Here is a 14,903-nt window from a genome sequence, read left to right as displayed (position 1 = left end):
AACTCTTATTTTATGAGATGTTGGCAAGGCGTCAATAAATGTCTCCAGAATGATGATTGAGCAGTTGTGTCGGTCAGGAGTGAAATCCATTATAAAGCAGCTATACTGTGAGATCAAAAACTAATAATTCATCCAACTAGATAATGGATTCAGTCTACAGCAATACCAAAATAATAATAATAATACATTGAACATTTTTATACTATTCTATTCTATAATCACAACTTGCCAAACTTCAAAGCTTTTAACTAATGTATTATTATATACTGTCTTGCACGTAACAATTGTGGAAAAGTTCACAGAATTTAAAAGCAGAGCAATTTCTAAACAGAAAGGGCAACTATTTCAGATTTCAGTGATAGAATTATTCTCTATAATATTATACATATTCTTTAGAGTAGATCCTAGTGGTAATTTTTACAACTAATTTCATCAATATTTGATAGTAAAACCTTTGTGAGCGATTCAACGTCATTACTGACTGTGGCGGGAGCTGAGAATTGCCTTGCACATTGAGTAGCAGGACAATCTCAATCCTGAAGATGATCCCTAACTATGCAATTACAACACAGTTTCAGTTCATAGCTGTGGAAGGCCAGAAGCAGAACGCAAGAATGTCATCACAATCTACAATGGCCGCAAAAGTGGGTAATCTTCAAGTAATTCCCGTTCTGAGAGAGTATCGTTCTCATTCTGGGGTGTCCATAACACCTCAACTGCCTGTAAGTAATTAAAGCACACAGTGATGTCATTTAACCAACAATATCTACAAAGAACTATCAGATTAACATTGATCTTACCAATAATTTGCTCGATGGAATGGATGCAAGTTTCTGTAAAGCGTCCTTCAAGTTTCCACTTCCATTGATGGTAGGAAGTTTATGCTCTCCTTCGGCAGCTGCCAAGATTGTTATCTGATAAAATGAATTACAAGAAAAATTTAAGAACTGTCCTCATGGAACTTCAGTCTTCACCCTTATCAGATTGAATCAAATTTGGTCTAACTTTTTACTCAACCCAATTAAATGAGTTGAGTTGAACTGGGTTTATCTCTTTTTAACTAGAAACTCAATCCAACACAACCCAATTATATAATTAATTGAATCATCAGGTTGAGCCATTAAAAAATATTATCGCTTAACAAAAAAAATTCCACAAATTAAATATGTTCAATATTTTTTAATTTTAACTGTCATAAGACAAACGACAATACTTATAGCAAATACATCAACAATATTACATGATAAAACATAAAATTGTTTTAACTACGCTAAATGTTTAGGAAAGAAGTATTTTTATTACATATTTATTACGTAGTTGCTCTGGGTGACAAACTGAATTGATATAATCAAACAACATTAAGAAAAAGAAAAGGCAAAGAAAGAAAAAAGTATAAAAATCCAAATTTATTCGGTATGCATCACTTACAATTAGAAAATGTAAAAACAATTTAATTCTTTAAGACAAAGGTCAACAGGTTCAATTGTGCTTGTCTACTAACCACCAGAATGGAAATACGGGTCTTGAAAGATTAACAAAGATGAGAAGATTCTCCATTGGTTCAGATTGATTTTATAATCTTCCGTCTTATAATTCTCCATAGGCCAAATATTTTCAACATTTTTTCGATTGTTTTTCTTGTAGATATGGATGTTAATAAGATACTAAAACAGGTAAGAGGTGCCTAAAATGTAATAGTCAAAGGTGAAATCCCCTCAACTTCATACCTAACTCAAGTTAATATGTAATAATATGATTTCATCACGTATCGCTACTCTTTAAGTTACTTGTAAGTGAATAGTTAAAACATGGAGAAGTAAAACCTATGCAGGAGTTGAAAAACGTGGTGTTTAATCCAATTAGGTCCCGAAATCTTAGTAAAAAACAAATTCAAATTGGAATTTGTCCGTTTCATATTATTGTACTGTTTGTTGGGGATAGAGTACCCTCTGTACTCTAGTAATATATTTGTCTTCTGTTTACGACAAAAAATGCATGTGGGGAATGCAGCTTATTATAAGTATAAAATAAGCAAGTTACTGGAAAACAAAAATCATACCACGATGTATTCATTGCTGAACCCATTAGCTCTCTGGCTTCTTGTGCTTTGTCTCTTTATACTATTGACATTGACCAGAGTTTCTTCATCAAACTTTCCCCGCTCTTCAATTGAAAGTTGATTAAAACGTTTCTCCCCGTCTTCAATACCCCGCTTTATGTCCACCTACACAAGTGTCAATGTTAGATAATCCAGTAACAATCAGTGGTTTCTGCTGCAAACACAAGGTGCTGGCAATTTGATGTGAATTGTCCACAATAATGTGGGTGATATTTTTGTCATAATTTGGTAAAAAGAATGTTCGAGGGTTTCATACAAGACTGGGCGCAATTCATATGAGATTGAGAGTTGTTGGCCACATTACTGGTGAAATCCAGATGAGGAACTTACAGAACCCGTCCTATTTTGTTTTCGTGTTGGGACGTGTAAGATGAGTTGATGAAATACAAAAGCAGAATGAGAGTCCAGTTAGTACAGAAGCAACAGTGGAGTGGTAGACCGGTATAGTTGCTATGTTTGGTAGTATTGTTAATGCTATTCAAGAAAAAATCGGGATGGAGCAATATCAAAAGGTGTCAATTCACTAGACGCTGCACCATGACTCCATTTTGTGCTTCTAGGGGAAACTAATGTTATGAGAAATAAGAAGAGTTTTGAATTAACTCGACTGAGTCTTTAACCCAGCTATATTTTTCAATTGATAGTCGTGGAGATTACATAGTAATAAATGACAAACACAGTTGTCATTGCATCTCTTACTGAGATGAAAAGAGAAAGACAATTTTTATAATTCAATGTGACTCTGGAGTAATTATGTTAACAGTGGCATTTAGATGGTCCTCTACCCCGAGGCTGAGGTGAATGTTTTAGGAGGTTATTGTTAGATAACCCACTATTTAGTTACGATGATTGAAGGTTGCCACATGTATAATAAAATGAAAACTAGAGAAAAAGGGATCTTGTCATTTATAGAGAAAATTATAATTGGAAGGGACAGACCCTCAATGTACTGCAGTGTTCAATCTGGTAATTGCGGTTCATCCCTATTTCTTCCTAAGAATATAAGTGTTAGCTTTATAGCAGCAAATGTTTTAGGGAAGGTGAATATAGAGTGTGATTGAAATTATATATACTCTTGAAAGATTTTTTATACATGGTCAAAATCTCAAACTAAATAAATATTGTATTCTAGTGTATACAATCAACTTCACCGATAGCTTTTATTAAAGTATTATTTTGGCGACAAAATAAAAATAGTATAACATAAAGCTTATATTTTCTCAGCATAAAAGGGAACAATTTTAAAACATTAAACTAAGCTCTCTAGCCACTTCGATACTTTCTTTTAAATTTGGGACCTATGCTAACATCCTTTAAGGGATAGTTAAGCATACACAATTTATTCAAAATAATACTTCAATGCATCGGAAACATTAAATGCTAAACTTTCTACATATGATTCTTTAACCAGTGCCCTAAGTAAGGACACTGTTAAGCATGTGCTTTTAAATTTGAGAATGAGAATATTAAAGTGGGATGTGGTGTATCACAGTTTCATCTATCATAGTATTAAGCAACAAAAATTAACATGATTTATTTAACAAAACAATAACACTAAGAGTTCATTTGGATAAACTTCTCTATAAAAACTTTAAAGCAAGAAAGTGAAATGATTTGTGGCATAAGCTAAAATTAGCTTATATACAGCTTAAAAAGTCATCTTTTAGAGAAGCTAATATGAAAAAACTTCTACGATTTCAATTTTGCATAAATTATTTTTAACAAGCAGAAACTTATTTTATTTTTTTCTTTTATAATCCTAAAAGTGTTTATGAAGAAGTTTATCCAAACAAATCCCAAATTGTGGTGTCTGCTATAGTATCATGCAATTCTAGAAGACTATAGATTCAATTCTAAAATCACTTACAGATGAATACGCTGAGATACAGTAATCAGGGTGCCGAAGCAAAGCTAGGGTTGTCTCTGTAGCAGAAAGGAAAGTAACAAAGTAAATTACAAAAGAAAGTAGATTACAAAGCCAACTTGCTTTAAGCTACATTATTATAACTGTCATAAGTAATTTGATATTTAAAGTAAATATTCCATTTCAAGAATTTATATGTTTCCTGAACAATAGGTTTGATCTATATATCATTCCCTAGATGTATCCATGCTATGTTGACAAAAGCGTATATATTTGTTAAATGAAAAGGAAGACATGGACATATGATGTTGAAACAGTGTGTCTAAGTGACACTGCACAATTGGTTTATACAGAAATATTGTATATAATAACTCATGATTAGAGAATATTCAGTTTCCTCAAAATCAAATATCAAATCAATATACATTAAGTGTATAATATTTATTTCTGATTATGAACAATATTAAATCTAGAAGCTTTATCCTAAAGTTTGAATGGAAGTGTAATGAAAATCTTAATATTTACACATTAATCGAAGAATACATGCAATGCTTGAAACTAAGCGTTATGCTGTATATAACCTCGGGGTTCAGAAGTATTATGCAATGCATCTGACATTATTCTCCTGGATTTCCTTTTTTATTAAACATATTCTATTGGTACCGTTGACAGAATGCCACCCAATAAAATACTTTTCCCAGGATTATGTGAATTCTATAAGTTGAAGCCCTCAAAAACCAGAACACAAATATCACAATGCAATATAGTTAACTAAAATAAATCCTCAATCCTTCATTGCTTGTTGAAAAAAATAGTAAATTTGAAAATAATAAACATGTTCACATATTTGGCTAACCTTACAAGAAAAAACATGTGATGAAAAATATACAATAAACAAGTGACTGAAATATTGCACATTTAGCAACTTCACCTGTCAACACAAAATGCAGCCCTTGTGGAGTTGATGTATCAGCAACTTCTGCAATCCTATTCAGATCCCTTTGAAGTGTGCGACCCATCCCCAACAATCCAACCTAAAATAACAACACCTCCATTGAACATTTGACATTCACCAAAGATTTAACCATGAACAAAATGAAAAAGAGTGTGCTGTACAATAATAGCTGACAAACAAGGCTTTTAACCCAATTAAAATGACAACAAATCTTGGCACCCAAACCATTGGATCATAAATCTAAGTTAACAGTATATGCATTAGTGAGAGAAAACATGGTAACAAAGCATAACTTTAGATAACAGTAGTAACCACTTACTGGAAGAGCATGTAGCCAAAATGGTTCATGGCTTTATGCTAATGCCAGCAATCAATCAGGAAAGAAACTAAAAAGGGAGGCACGGATATTTATCTGAAAAACACGACCATGATTGAAGATTGACGATGGTATTTTACTCAGTGGCAGCAAGTACACTACCCTGAGACCAATCTGAAAAAAGGCCTAGAAACTGAAAGAAAAATGATGAAAATCTGATCGAAAAATCTCTGTCCCTAGTCTTCCATATTGGAAATAGTAATATGAGGAATTGTCAATAATCCCAGGCCAGGTACGCAGCCACGGGCCATGCTTTGAGAATCTCTCTTTATCGTCTATCATTTTTACTTTCTACAACTACAACTCCTGTTTCCATGGCACATGTCAGGTGGCTTAAATTGAACAGCTTGTGACATTCCTGGTTAACATGTAATAAATAATAAATAAAAAATACAAAATGAAATAATATCAGCATCAAAGTTTTCGTGCTTGATAAGTGTCGCCCGTGTTTTCATTATCAGGGGTCAAAGGAACAAATTCATTCAATCCACGAGGAAGGGTACACTCAGGGATGTAGTTCCCGGTAGAGCATAAACAACTAGAAAACCAGTTACCCAATTTGAAGCTTTCTCTTTAGATTGTCCAATTCATGATATTTTACCTCTTAGATGTTTTCTTTAATAAACGTCAAGACATTTTACTTCTTCTCAATATCTGACAGAAGACACGTGAATTAGTTTCTTTACTCACTGATCAACTGTAATCTCTGACGCGTTCTTCAGTGCCACGACTTCTGATACAGCTTCACAGCTTATTTCAATGTATCCCTTTCACTCATCCAAAATTAATTTACCAATAACATGTTAGGCATTAGCCTTCACCTATCTCTCTCGGAAACTTGAAGGATGCAGTGTATTACAATACAAACAGATTTCATTATACAGTTTAGAGGGTCAATTTGTTCCATTCGAACCCTCTTTCATTCCTTTCATATATGCCATAAAATGCAACATTTCTATGGCCCTCTCTGTATTCCCTTGGCCTTACTTATACTTTCCAACCATCATCTCCTACAATAGTCCGAGTAACCTATTATTGTTTCCTTTTGAATTATTCTTAACATGCATCTAATTTCATTCAACAACTATTAGCCTTACTAGGCTTTTTTTTGTTTCTCGCAGCACTGCTAAGTGCCAGAGCAGGCACCCCTCCCTATGGACCAAGCCCTTCTACCCAAACCGACAGTGAGTGTCAATCCTAACCCCCATACTTAGAAGCCTCATGTCTCATCTCAGCAGAAGAAATGGATCTCCAACCTGCTCAAACTCGTACCCAACAACCCAACGTAAAAGAAAACCACTTCCATCCAAATTCACAAAAAAACTTCAGAACCAAGACTAAATAAACTAACACAGTAACATCGGTAGCTAACAAATCGCCAACAAGTAAGCCCTCTAAACCCAATCCAAACAACAACAAAGTGTGAAACCTTTGGTTTAGAAAAGTAAGACCAGCTGTTTAGCTTTCAGACTCAAAACCACAACACGGATACAAAAACATGACGCATAGCTAATTACAAAGAGCAAAAAAGATAATGAGTAAAATAAACTAAAAGTTGTTAAGTTTGGCAAACCTGAAGCTTTAGCACGGTGGTTTTGTCAGCAGCAGTAAGCACACTACCCTCGGAGCGATCCGAAAGAAAGCCAGAAACCAAAACAAAGGCCATAAACCCCGCTAAGATAAAAAAGAAACTCGAACCCGCACCCACTCCCACCCCTACGGCGGGCCCCACATAAACCCCACCGAATGGAGAAGGTGCGTAATACGGCGCCGAATAGGAGAACCCCGACCCCGAAGTCCTCGGCACTGAATAACTCCTCGACGAAGAAGAAGACGAAGAAGAAGAAAACGACCTTCCTCCCATTCTTCCTCCAGAAGCCGCGAATGCAGAATTTGGATCGTACATTAATAACAGCCCCACCAAGAGCGCGGCTATTGCCGGTTTCTTCAGCGCCTTCAACGTGTTCGACAGTGTGCTCGAGAGAACCTCCCACGCCGATTGCGAACTAGACATGTTTTGGGAATTGCGCGATGAGAGACATTTTACAGTGAAAACGCGGCGTTTAGAGTCTGGTATTGGAACGAGGCTATCGAAGTTCGTGCGACGAGGAAGAGGAGGCAATTGGGTGGATTTGAAGTGGGAGAGATTCGGTTGGAGCAAGAGCGTTAATGGCATGGTCATGGAATCAAACTGAATTGGGTTGAAATGAGATGTGATTGGTTTTGTAACGAAGAATTTGGGTTTTGAGGAAGAAGATGAAGAAGGTGGAGAAGATATGTTGGTGGGTTTAGAAAGAGAGGAAAATGGAGAATTGGGATTTGTGTGTAAGGGTTGGCCATGTAAGCAGGATGGCCCGCGTTTTCACAAACCCATCTCATCCCCAAATCTCTGTCCTTTTCACTGTAATTCTGTTTTTCATTTATCATGGCCACGTGGCTCAATCCATATTGCATATCCCTGTTTTTTATTTTTTTCTGTGTTAATTATTAACTGTTATTAACTATTACAACAACTACAATTTTATGCTTGGTGGATTTTTCTAACAGACATTTCTTTTTCTATTACTTTTAATAAAAACATGGTATGAGTTTGTTTGTTTTTTTAGAAATAGTATGTTTACTATAAGAATAATATACATCTAAGTATTTAACCATTTATATTACCCTTTCATTTTGTAAGTTTCCAAGTACTTTTAGTGCTGGTTATTTATTTTTATTTAAACGAGACTTATTATGTCGTTATTTTTTAACTAATACTCAAATTTTGTAAGTTTTACTGTAAATAGTTACACTTTAGGAAAAAAAATATTTACAATTCATTTTGTTGAATTTTAAAAAATATCAGTTAGGTTCACGTTCAGGTTATTAGATAAAACTTTAAGCTTGATTATTACGATATTAAAATAAAATATTTTATTATAAATATTCAAAAGAAAAATAAAATATTGGTTACGAAATAACACTTTAAGCCCCTTAGTTGGATTACTACGATATTCAAATAAAATATTTCATTACAAATATTAAAAAACAAAAATAAAATATTTCATTATCAATATTAAAAAATATATAATATATATCATGGTGAGATATTAAAAAATATATATAAATTTCATTATAAATATTAAAAAAAAACAAAAACAATACAATATATTACAATAAATATTACTTATGTATTCTCAAACTATTATATTATGGTTCTATGATAAGATTATCTAACATAGTTTGATACGGTCTAACTATTCACACAATTGACTCCTTAATCACAAGAGATGTCTTTATCAAGTATATCTTCATTTATTCACATCATTAAAGTAATTGTGGCAAAAAAGAAACAAAACACATAAAAAACAAACAAATAAAAAAGATGAACTAATTCACACAAAGAGTATCATATATAAAACATATATTTTAGGGTTATAAGATTTTATCAATCATTCATTAACTGATACAATTTACAAGAGAAAACTATAAAAATACTCAATTACCCAGATACAAACATTGATATCAAATCTTGAGGGATTATTTAACACTTGTGGTAGTCTCTATTGTTTTTCGGAGTTATTGTCAATATATTTCACCCTGCTATACACAAAGTTAATCATTAACAATTTTTGCCAATATTAAACCCCTAAGTTAGGACCTCTCGCACCTTTCACCACATATCCCATTTTACTTTATCTGAGTTTGAATGGTTATTAGAATGATAGGATAATCTCCAACATCTGAACTCCCAAATTAATACATAAACTACACAACAAATGGGATTTTCCCCACAAAATTCATTTCTCTAAAACAAAACATACTTTACTTCATCCTTGTTAACCATTATTTCATACAAAAATTCATTCATATACACAAAACATTTATACACATATTCCGAACACTCATAAAAATCATTAATACACATACATTTATACACACTAGTACAAAAACAGCGTATAACGTCACGCGTTCAACGTCCAAGCACTGAATAGTCAACGTTAAAAATGACCGGTGACATTTTTGTAAATAAATGCAATTATTAGACGTCGTTTCAAATTGTAATTCGACGTCAATTTGTTATATTGGGTAAATTTTGCGAAAATGTTTGGTGCGAAGATGTATTTACATATGACGCTGAATTTCCTAGAATTATACGTAAAAAAGATATAAAACGTTGAATGCTCCAGCATTAGACATTAAAAGGTTAGTGAATTTAATAAAAATTAGAACGGAAGATTGAAAATTCATTCACTTTATCTTAGCGCGCGATACCATCTTCTCTGCTCAAACTTTTTTGGAACGAAGTTTGACGACTATCACATGTAATCTTTCTTTCATTTGTTACAAATGCATGTTAATTAACTACTTTAGGTATGATTTTCATTTGTTTTGACCGATTATTTTCGTGTTCTTCTCCTTCATAGGCGCATTTTGCTCTCTCTCTCACCGGTGGCAAAACTTTATTTCGACGAACCCATCTTTTGAAGGTTAATTTTCGTTTTCGTTTTGAAAAACTTATTTGTTGAACTTGTTTGTTATTTTTTTTAACTTGTTTGTTGTTCTTGTTTAGTTGAAAATGTTTGTTGTTGTTTGATTGAACTTGCTTATTGTTTGTTATTATTGTTTGTTGTTGATACTACCTTACACGCTCATAGTTTATGCTTTATAAAATACAAAAAACTAAAATTTGTTGTTTTTCTGCTTTTAAAATCTCGTAAAGTTGTAAAAAGTGATCACAATTAATTTTAAAAAACAAAAAAAATTGATTAACATAGAATATTTACAAAATTCGACGTTAATTTGCTTTACTGTAAACGTCGAATTATTATATGTTTGACGTCAAATTAACGTCTCCTGATATGACGTCGACCTCAAATTCAACATGAAAGGCCAAAAAACACCTTGTACTAATGACATTAATACACCATATAGCTTTTTTTATTCCAATATCAAACCAAACCCACAAATTTTAATAATGTTTTTAATAAAAGAGAAACCTAAAATAAGTCAAACATAAGAGACTAACTTTTTAACTACGAACATCAAATCAAATAACGCATTGTTCAAAGTAACAATTCATGTGTCTAGGATTTGTTATCAAAAATTTAGTTCGATCTGAGAAAGCAAGAATCCAAATTTTCCCAAAATGACGAAGATTATAAAAAAGTAGTGGTGTCAAACGTTGAAAAAGTGACGCTCGATGCTACAATACCCATGAACCCACTTATTTTAATGCACCCTATGGTTCAAAAGTGGTGGCCAACACCCGTAAGACATTGGTCATTGTCTTAGTGATACTCGATGACACTACAAGAGTGTCTGACAATGGATTAATACCTAAACCCTTTTTGAGCTTTGATTGTACAATTTGACTCCTCTTGAGTTAATCCTTGTTTAGTAAACTTTCAACCCCTTAAAAATTTAGGTTTTAAGCTAAAGTTTGGTCATATTACTCAATTAAATAATCCCACCAAGGCATTACAACTCAGAGACAAAAAAACTCATGCTTTCAACATATCACAATACATATGAATACACACATTTCAAACATATTAAATCAAACTCCATATCACATTAAATCACAATTCAACACAAATACATATAATTAACTAAGCACATTAACTTTAAACAAGTATAATTAGCTTTCATCACTTGTGAAAACAATCTTTAACAACTATAACCGTCTAAAACACCTTCCACTCAACGAATGTTCTATCTACACACAGAGACATCACAAGAACAACCAAGACTTGTCATAAGGACCATTGATTAACAAAAAATTGTATTGATGATTTAAAGAGCACATGCAAGCAAGAAAAGCTCGCATGCAAGACGAAAACTAAATGACCATAGGAAAAGGGGAAATCAACGACTTACTCAATCGAAGAAACTAGTCAAATTGAATAGTTCATCACAATATCATTTCAAGGATCTCTGATATTCAATTAAATGAAGGAAGAGTGTGAACTCTTAGAGAGAAGTCAAAGAGTTTCAAACAAGTGATTTTTTAGAAAGTTGTTATATTTTAAAATAATGAAACTTGTTTATAAAATTTCCTATTTATATAAATCTTTTTAACATTAAAATAATTGAGTTTTACTATGTTTAAATACTATCAATTTTAAAATATAATTTTTAAGGTTCTTACATTAAATATATTTTTAATCTTTAAAATGAACGCAAAATTTAAATTCGTCAATCTCTTAAACTATGATATGTCAATTTGACATTTGAATTGAAATATGCTAAAATGATATAAACAACTTAAATATTATCTTTTTTTTTAACATAGTTAAATTAAATAGATTATATTCATTTATTTTTTAATATTGAGAACCAAAATGTACGAACAAATTTTAATTTCACATAAATTAAATTTAATGACTGAAATATATTTAACCTATATTCCTTAAGGTTCTTCGGGCACCTTCATGCACATGGCAAGTTTAATTTTATCACTATTTTTAGATTAAATGTTTTGAAAATATATAATTTAAAATACAAAAATTATATTATCAGTTATAAATTTCTTTGCTATACAATCTTTGTATGCTAAGATATGTAATTTGAAATATATTAGTATTTCAAATTATACATTTCCAATTATGTTTTTGCAATCCAAAATATATCTGTCCATCATGAATTCACATTTCAATATATAAAATAGAAAATGCATAATCTAAAATAATTTTTTTATTTCACCTTCTTACACTTTGAATTTTTTTTATCAGCTTTTGAGTTAAAAAATAATAATTTTATTAGCTTTTGAGTTTTTGAGGTGGTAATTGTGATATATTATGAAAAATACAAATGAGAATAAAAAAATACACACTTTTTTTATTGTAATTATGTAATACAAAATAAAAAATTCTTTCAAATTATATATTCCAAAATATAAAATTTATATTATAAAAGTATACAATTTAAAATACACAATACATAATATACACAATAAAAATACATTTTCAAACATACTTATAAAATTTATATTTCAGATTCTACAACCAATAATATAAAGATAAAATTTAAGAAAAAAAATTACATTACAAATTCTATAATCTGGTAGGCAATTTTGTATTACACTAGCTGTTATATTAAATAAACGGTGAAGAGATACCAGGTGCGAAGAAAAGAAGACAAAATTGGAAAAGACCGAAAAAATTTGCTTATAATATTTTTTTTATTAAGGGTAAAATGGACATTTGATCGTAGATTGAAAGCTGGGTGTGCAGAAAGAGTTGGTTAGGTCAGATGCTGGTAAAGATTTTTAGTTTTAAGAACCAAAAAAGCCCATACCAAAAAACCCCATATTACTTACGCGTTCAAAGTTTAGCCCAGCCCGTTTGCTATCTAAACCCTAGTGTTTATAAAAAGGTTAGGGTTTCGCTCTGTATTTCTTAGTGTGCGTGTTGTGGAGCTGCTGTAACCGCATCTGTGTGAAGTTCTTCGGTGCCAAACCTCACCCAACAGTATGGCGGACAAGGCTGTTACAATCCGAACTCGCAAGTTCATGACTAACAGGCTTCTTTCCAGGAAGCAGTTTGTGAGTTTTCCTTGTACTTTTTTTTTTCCGATACAAATCTGCAAATGCAAATGATTGTTTAAACTGCATTTCCGAGTCTTGTTTATTTTTTGTTTCTGATTTTTGTTGCTGCTCACATATCCGCCGTATGATTCTGACTGATCGGTTGTGCCTTTGTGTGGGAATCGTGTATATTTAATTGAGCCGTGTGGCTTGACGAAGCGATTTTGTTTAATTGCCTATTGTTAGAGCACTTTTGATCTGAATCTATGCAACGAGTGGTGTGATTTTCACATTTATATGATTGTCGGCCAGTAGGGTGGTTCGTATTTCTTAGTTAGTTGTCTACTAGGTTATGGAATGTGGAAGTTGTTTTCCTAATTAAAGCTTGAGTGATTCTTAGCGACGGCACCACTAATCCTTCTATATATACATGTTTGTGTTGCAGGTTGTGGACGTACTTCATCCAGGGAGGGCAAATGTTTCCAAGGTACTTTCGTTTTAGATTTTAAGTATTTTTTTAAATAACTTTTTAGGGAATTCAGAAACTGTCAATATCCCTTGCTATCAACTGTGTCAATTTTTGAGATGTTATTCATTGACAATTACACTAGGATTTTTTGAATTAATTTGTTGTGTCTATCTTGAAATAATAGGCTGAACTCAAGGAGAAGCTTGCTAGAATGTACGACGTCAAAGACCCAAACACTGTATTCGTCTTCAAATTCCGAACACATTTTGGTGGTGGCAAATCTACTGGTTTTGGTTTGATTTATGATTCAGTCGACAATGCAAAGAAGTACGAGCCCAAGTACAGGCTTATCAGGGTGAGTCAACAATCAGTAACCTTACCTGACTTTATTTAGCCTGAAATTTTGTGTTTTGTGATCTCATTTTGTTAATGCAATATCACTGTTACTGTTATTTTTCCTTACATTATTGCTATCACCTGTTCCAGTAATTTTTCCTCCCGGTGAGTCATTTTTACTGCAAATACAGATGTGACACTGTAATCCATTTCATTGTTTCAAGACTGTTGCCATTGTTTTAGAAATAAGTATTTAAACTAGTTTCTTTGGAGTATAAAGATTGGTTATAATTTTCTTAAGAAACATTAGATTTATTTAGGTTGGTAATGGTTACTGTTGCCATCCTGTTCTTTTTTACTATGAATTGATTCCATTATGTTTTATTTTTCGACTTAGTGTTAGCCGCATTGAATATATTGTCATCTGCGGTTTTGTTTTCTGTGCTGAATGAATTTTGTAATATACATGTCTAGCAGCAGCTGCTGCATCATTTTGTGCTAGCATACTAATTTATATCTATTACAGAATGGTCTTGACACTAAGGTAGAAAAGTCGAGGAAACAAATGAAGGAGAGGAAAAACAGAGCAAAGAAGATTCGTGGAGTAAAGAAGGTAATTTTGTATTAAATTATAAAATAAATTATAAAATATCATGATTTGCTTGATTAAATGATAAATAAAATATGGCATGTTTTATTTTGTGCAGACGAAGGCTTCTGATGCTGCTAAGGCTGGAAAGAAGAAATAAGATATGAGAAATCTTATTTCGATTCTAAGGTTATATTGGTTTCGGTGCTTTGTAGTTGTTATTTTATCTTATGCTAGAATTATAGAATGAGATGTTTTGGCACAAGTGTTGATCCTTATTTTATTTTATGTTTGCTTATAACTTCATATGTTGAATACTAGCAATTGAACAATTTTGAGAGCTCGTGTTTAACTTTGCTTTCTAATATTTGGTAAATCGAGGTAGTGAGTTATTTTGCGTAATCTTGTAGAATACCATTAAAGTTCAACTGAGTAAGTGTTTTTATTCATCAATTCTGTATACCTTTTCGATTCAGCCTGGCTTAACCGAAGTTTTGGATGAGGAAAATACAAACAACGCCACTTTAGCCTCTTAAGTGTCAAATAACATTGAACCCCCTTGTTTTCGCAATGTGTTTAGGTACAGACACAAAGCTGAATTTCATGTGGTAGGGCAGAGAAAAAGATTGAACGCCCTTGTTTTACCTTATGACGTTGTTTTTAATTGTATTCGGGGTTCAAGAGCTAA

At 32.3% G+C, this 14,903-nt stretch overlaps 2 protein-coding genes across 2 annotated transcripts; one reads left to right on the top strand and one right to left on the bottom strand.

The window, feature by feature from the left end:
• Positions 1-225: 225 nt before the first annotated feature.
• LOC108343491 (uncharacterized) lies at positions 226-7,654 on the bottom strand. Its single transcript, XM_017581804.2, has 6 exons — positions 6,888-7,654; positions 4,915-5,017; positions 3,987-4,042; positions 2,060-2,224; positions 801-914; positions 226-720 (listed from the first exon to the last, which is right to left on the bottom strand). The coding sequence occupies exons 1-6, from the start codon at positions 7,494-7,496 to the stop codon at positions 628-630; spliced, it is 1,140 nt and encodes a 379-aa protein (XP_017437293.1). The 5' UTR covers positions 7,497-7,654; the 3' UTR covers positions 226-627.
• Positions 7,655-12,678: 5,024 nt separating this feature from the next.
• LOC108341866 (40S ribosomal protein S24-1) lies at positions 12,679-14,567 on the top strand. Its single transcript, XM_017579524.2, has 5 exons — positions 12,679-12,839; positions 13,267-13,308; positions 13,475-13,645; positions 14,153-14,239; positions 14,334-14,567. Exons 1-5 carry the CDS (start codon positions 12,768-12,770, stop codon positions 14,373-14,375), a joined length of 414 nt encoding a protein of 137 aa, XP_017435013.1. The 5' UTR covers positions 12,679-12,767; the 3' UTR covers positions 14,376-14,567.
• Positions 14,568-14,903: the final 336 nt, after the last annotated feature.

Source organism: Vigna angularis, chromosome 6 (assembly GCF_016808095.1).
Source record: "Vigna angularis cultivar LongXiaoDou No.4 chromosome 6, ASM1680809v1, whole genome shotgun sequence".
Classification (NCBI taxonomy): Eukaryota; Viridiplantae; Streptophyta; class Magnoliopsida; order Fabales; family Fabaceae; genus Vigna; species Vigna angularis.
This window is presented reverse-complemented; position numbering and strand designations above follow the sequence as displayed.

Excerpts from the sequence above, each read along its gene's own strand:
- LOC108341866 (XM_017579524.2), top strand. The coding sequence starts at position 12,768 with ATGGCGGACAAGGCTGTTACAATCCGAACTCGCAAGTTCATGACTAAC. Across the intron at positions 12,840-13,266 it reads TTCTTTCCAGGAAGCAGTTT|GTTGTGGACGTACTTCATCC; the intron begins GTGAGTTTTCCT and ends TTTGTGTTGCAG. Across the intron at positions 14,240-14,333 it reads AGATTCGTGGAGTAAAGAAG|ACGAAGGCTTCTGATGCTGC; the intron begins GTAATTTTGTAT and ends TATTTTGTGCAG.
- LOC108343491 (XM_017581804.2), bottom strand. The coding sequence starts at position 7,496 with ATGACCATGCCATTAACGCTCTTGCTCCAACCGAATCTCTCCCACTTC. Across the intron at positions 2,225-3,986 it reads GTATCTCAGCGTATTCATCT|GTGGACATAAAGCGGGGTAT; the intron begins GTAAGTGATTTT and ends ACACTTGTGTAG. Across the intron at positions 915-2,059 it reads TCAGCAATGAATACATCGTG|ATAACAATCTTGGCAGCTGC; the intron begins GTATGATTTTTG and ends TCATTTTATCAG.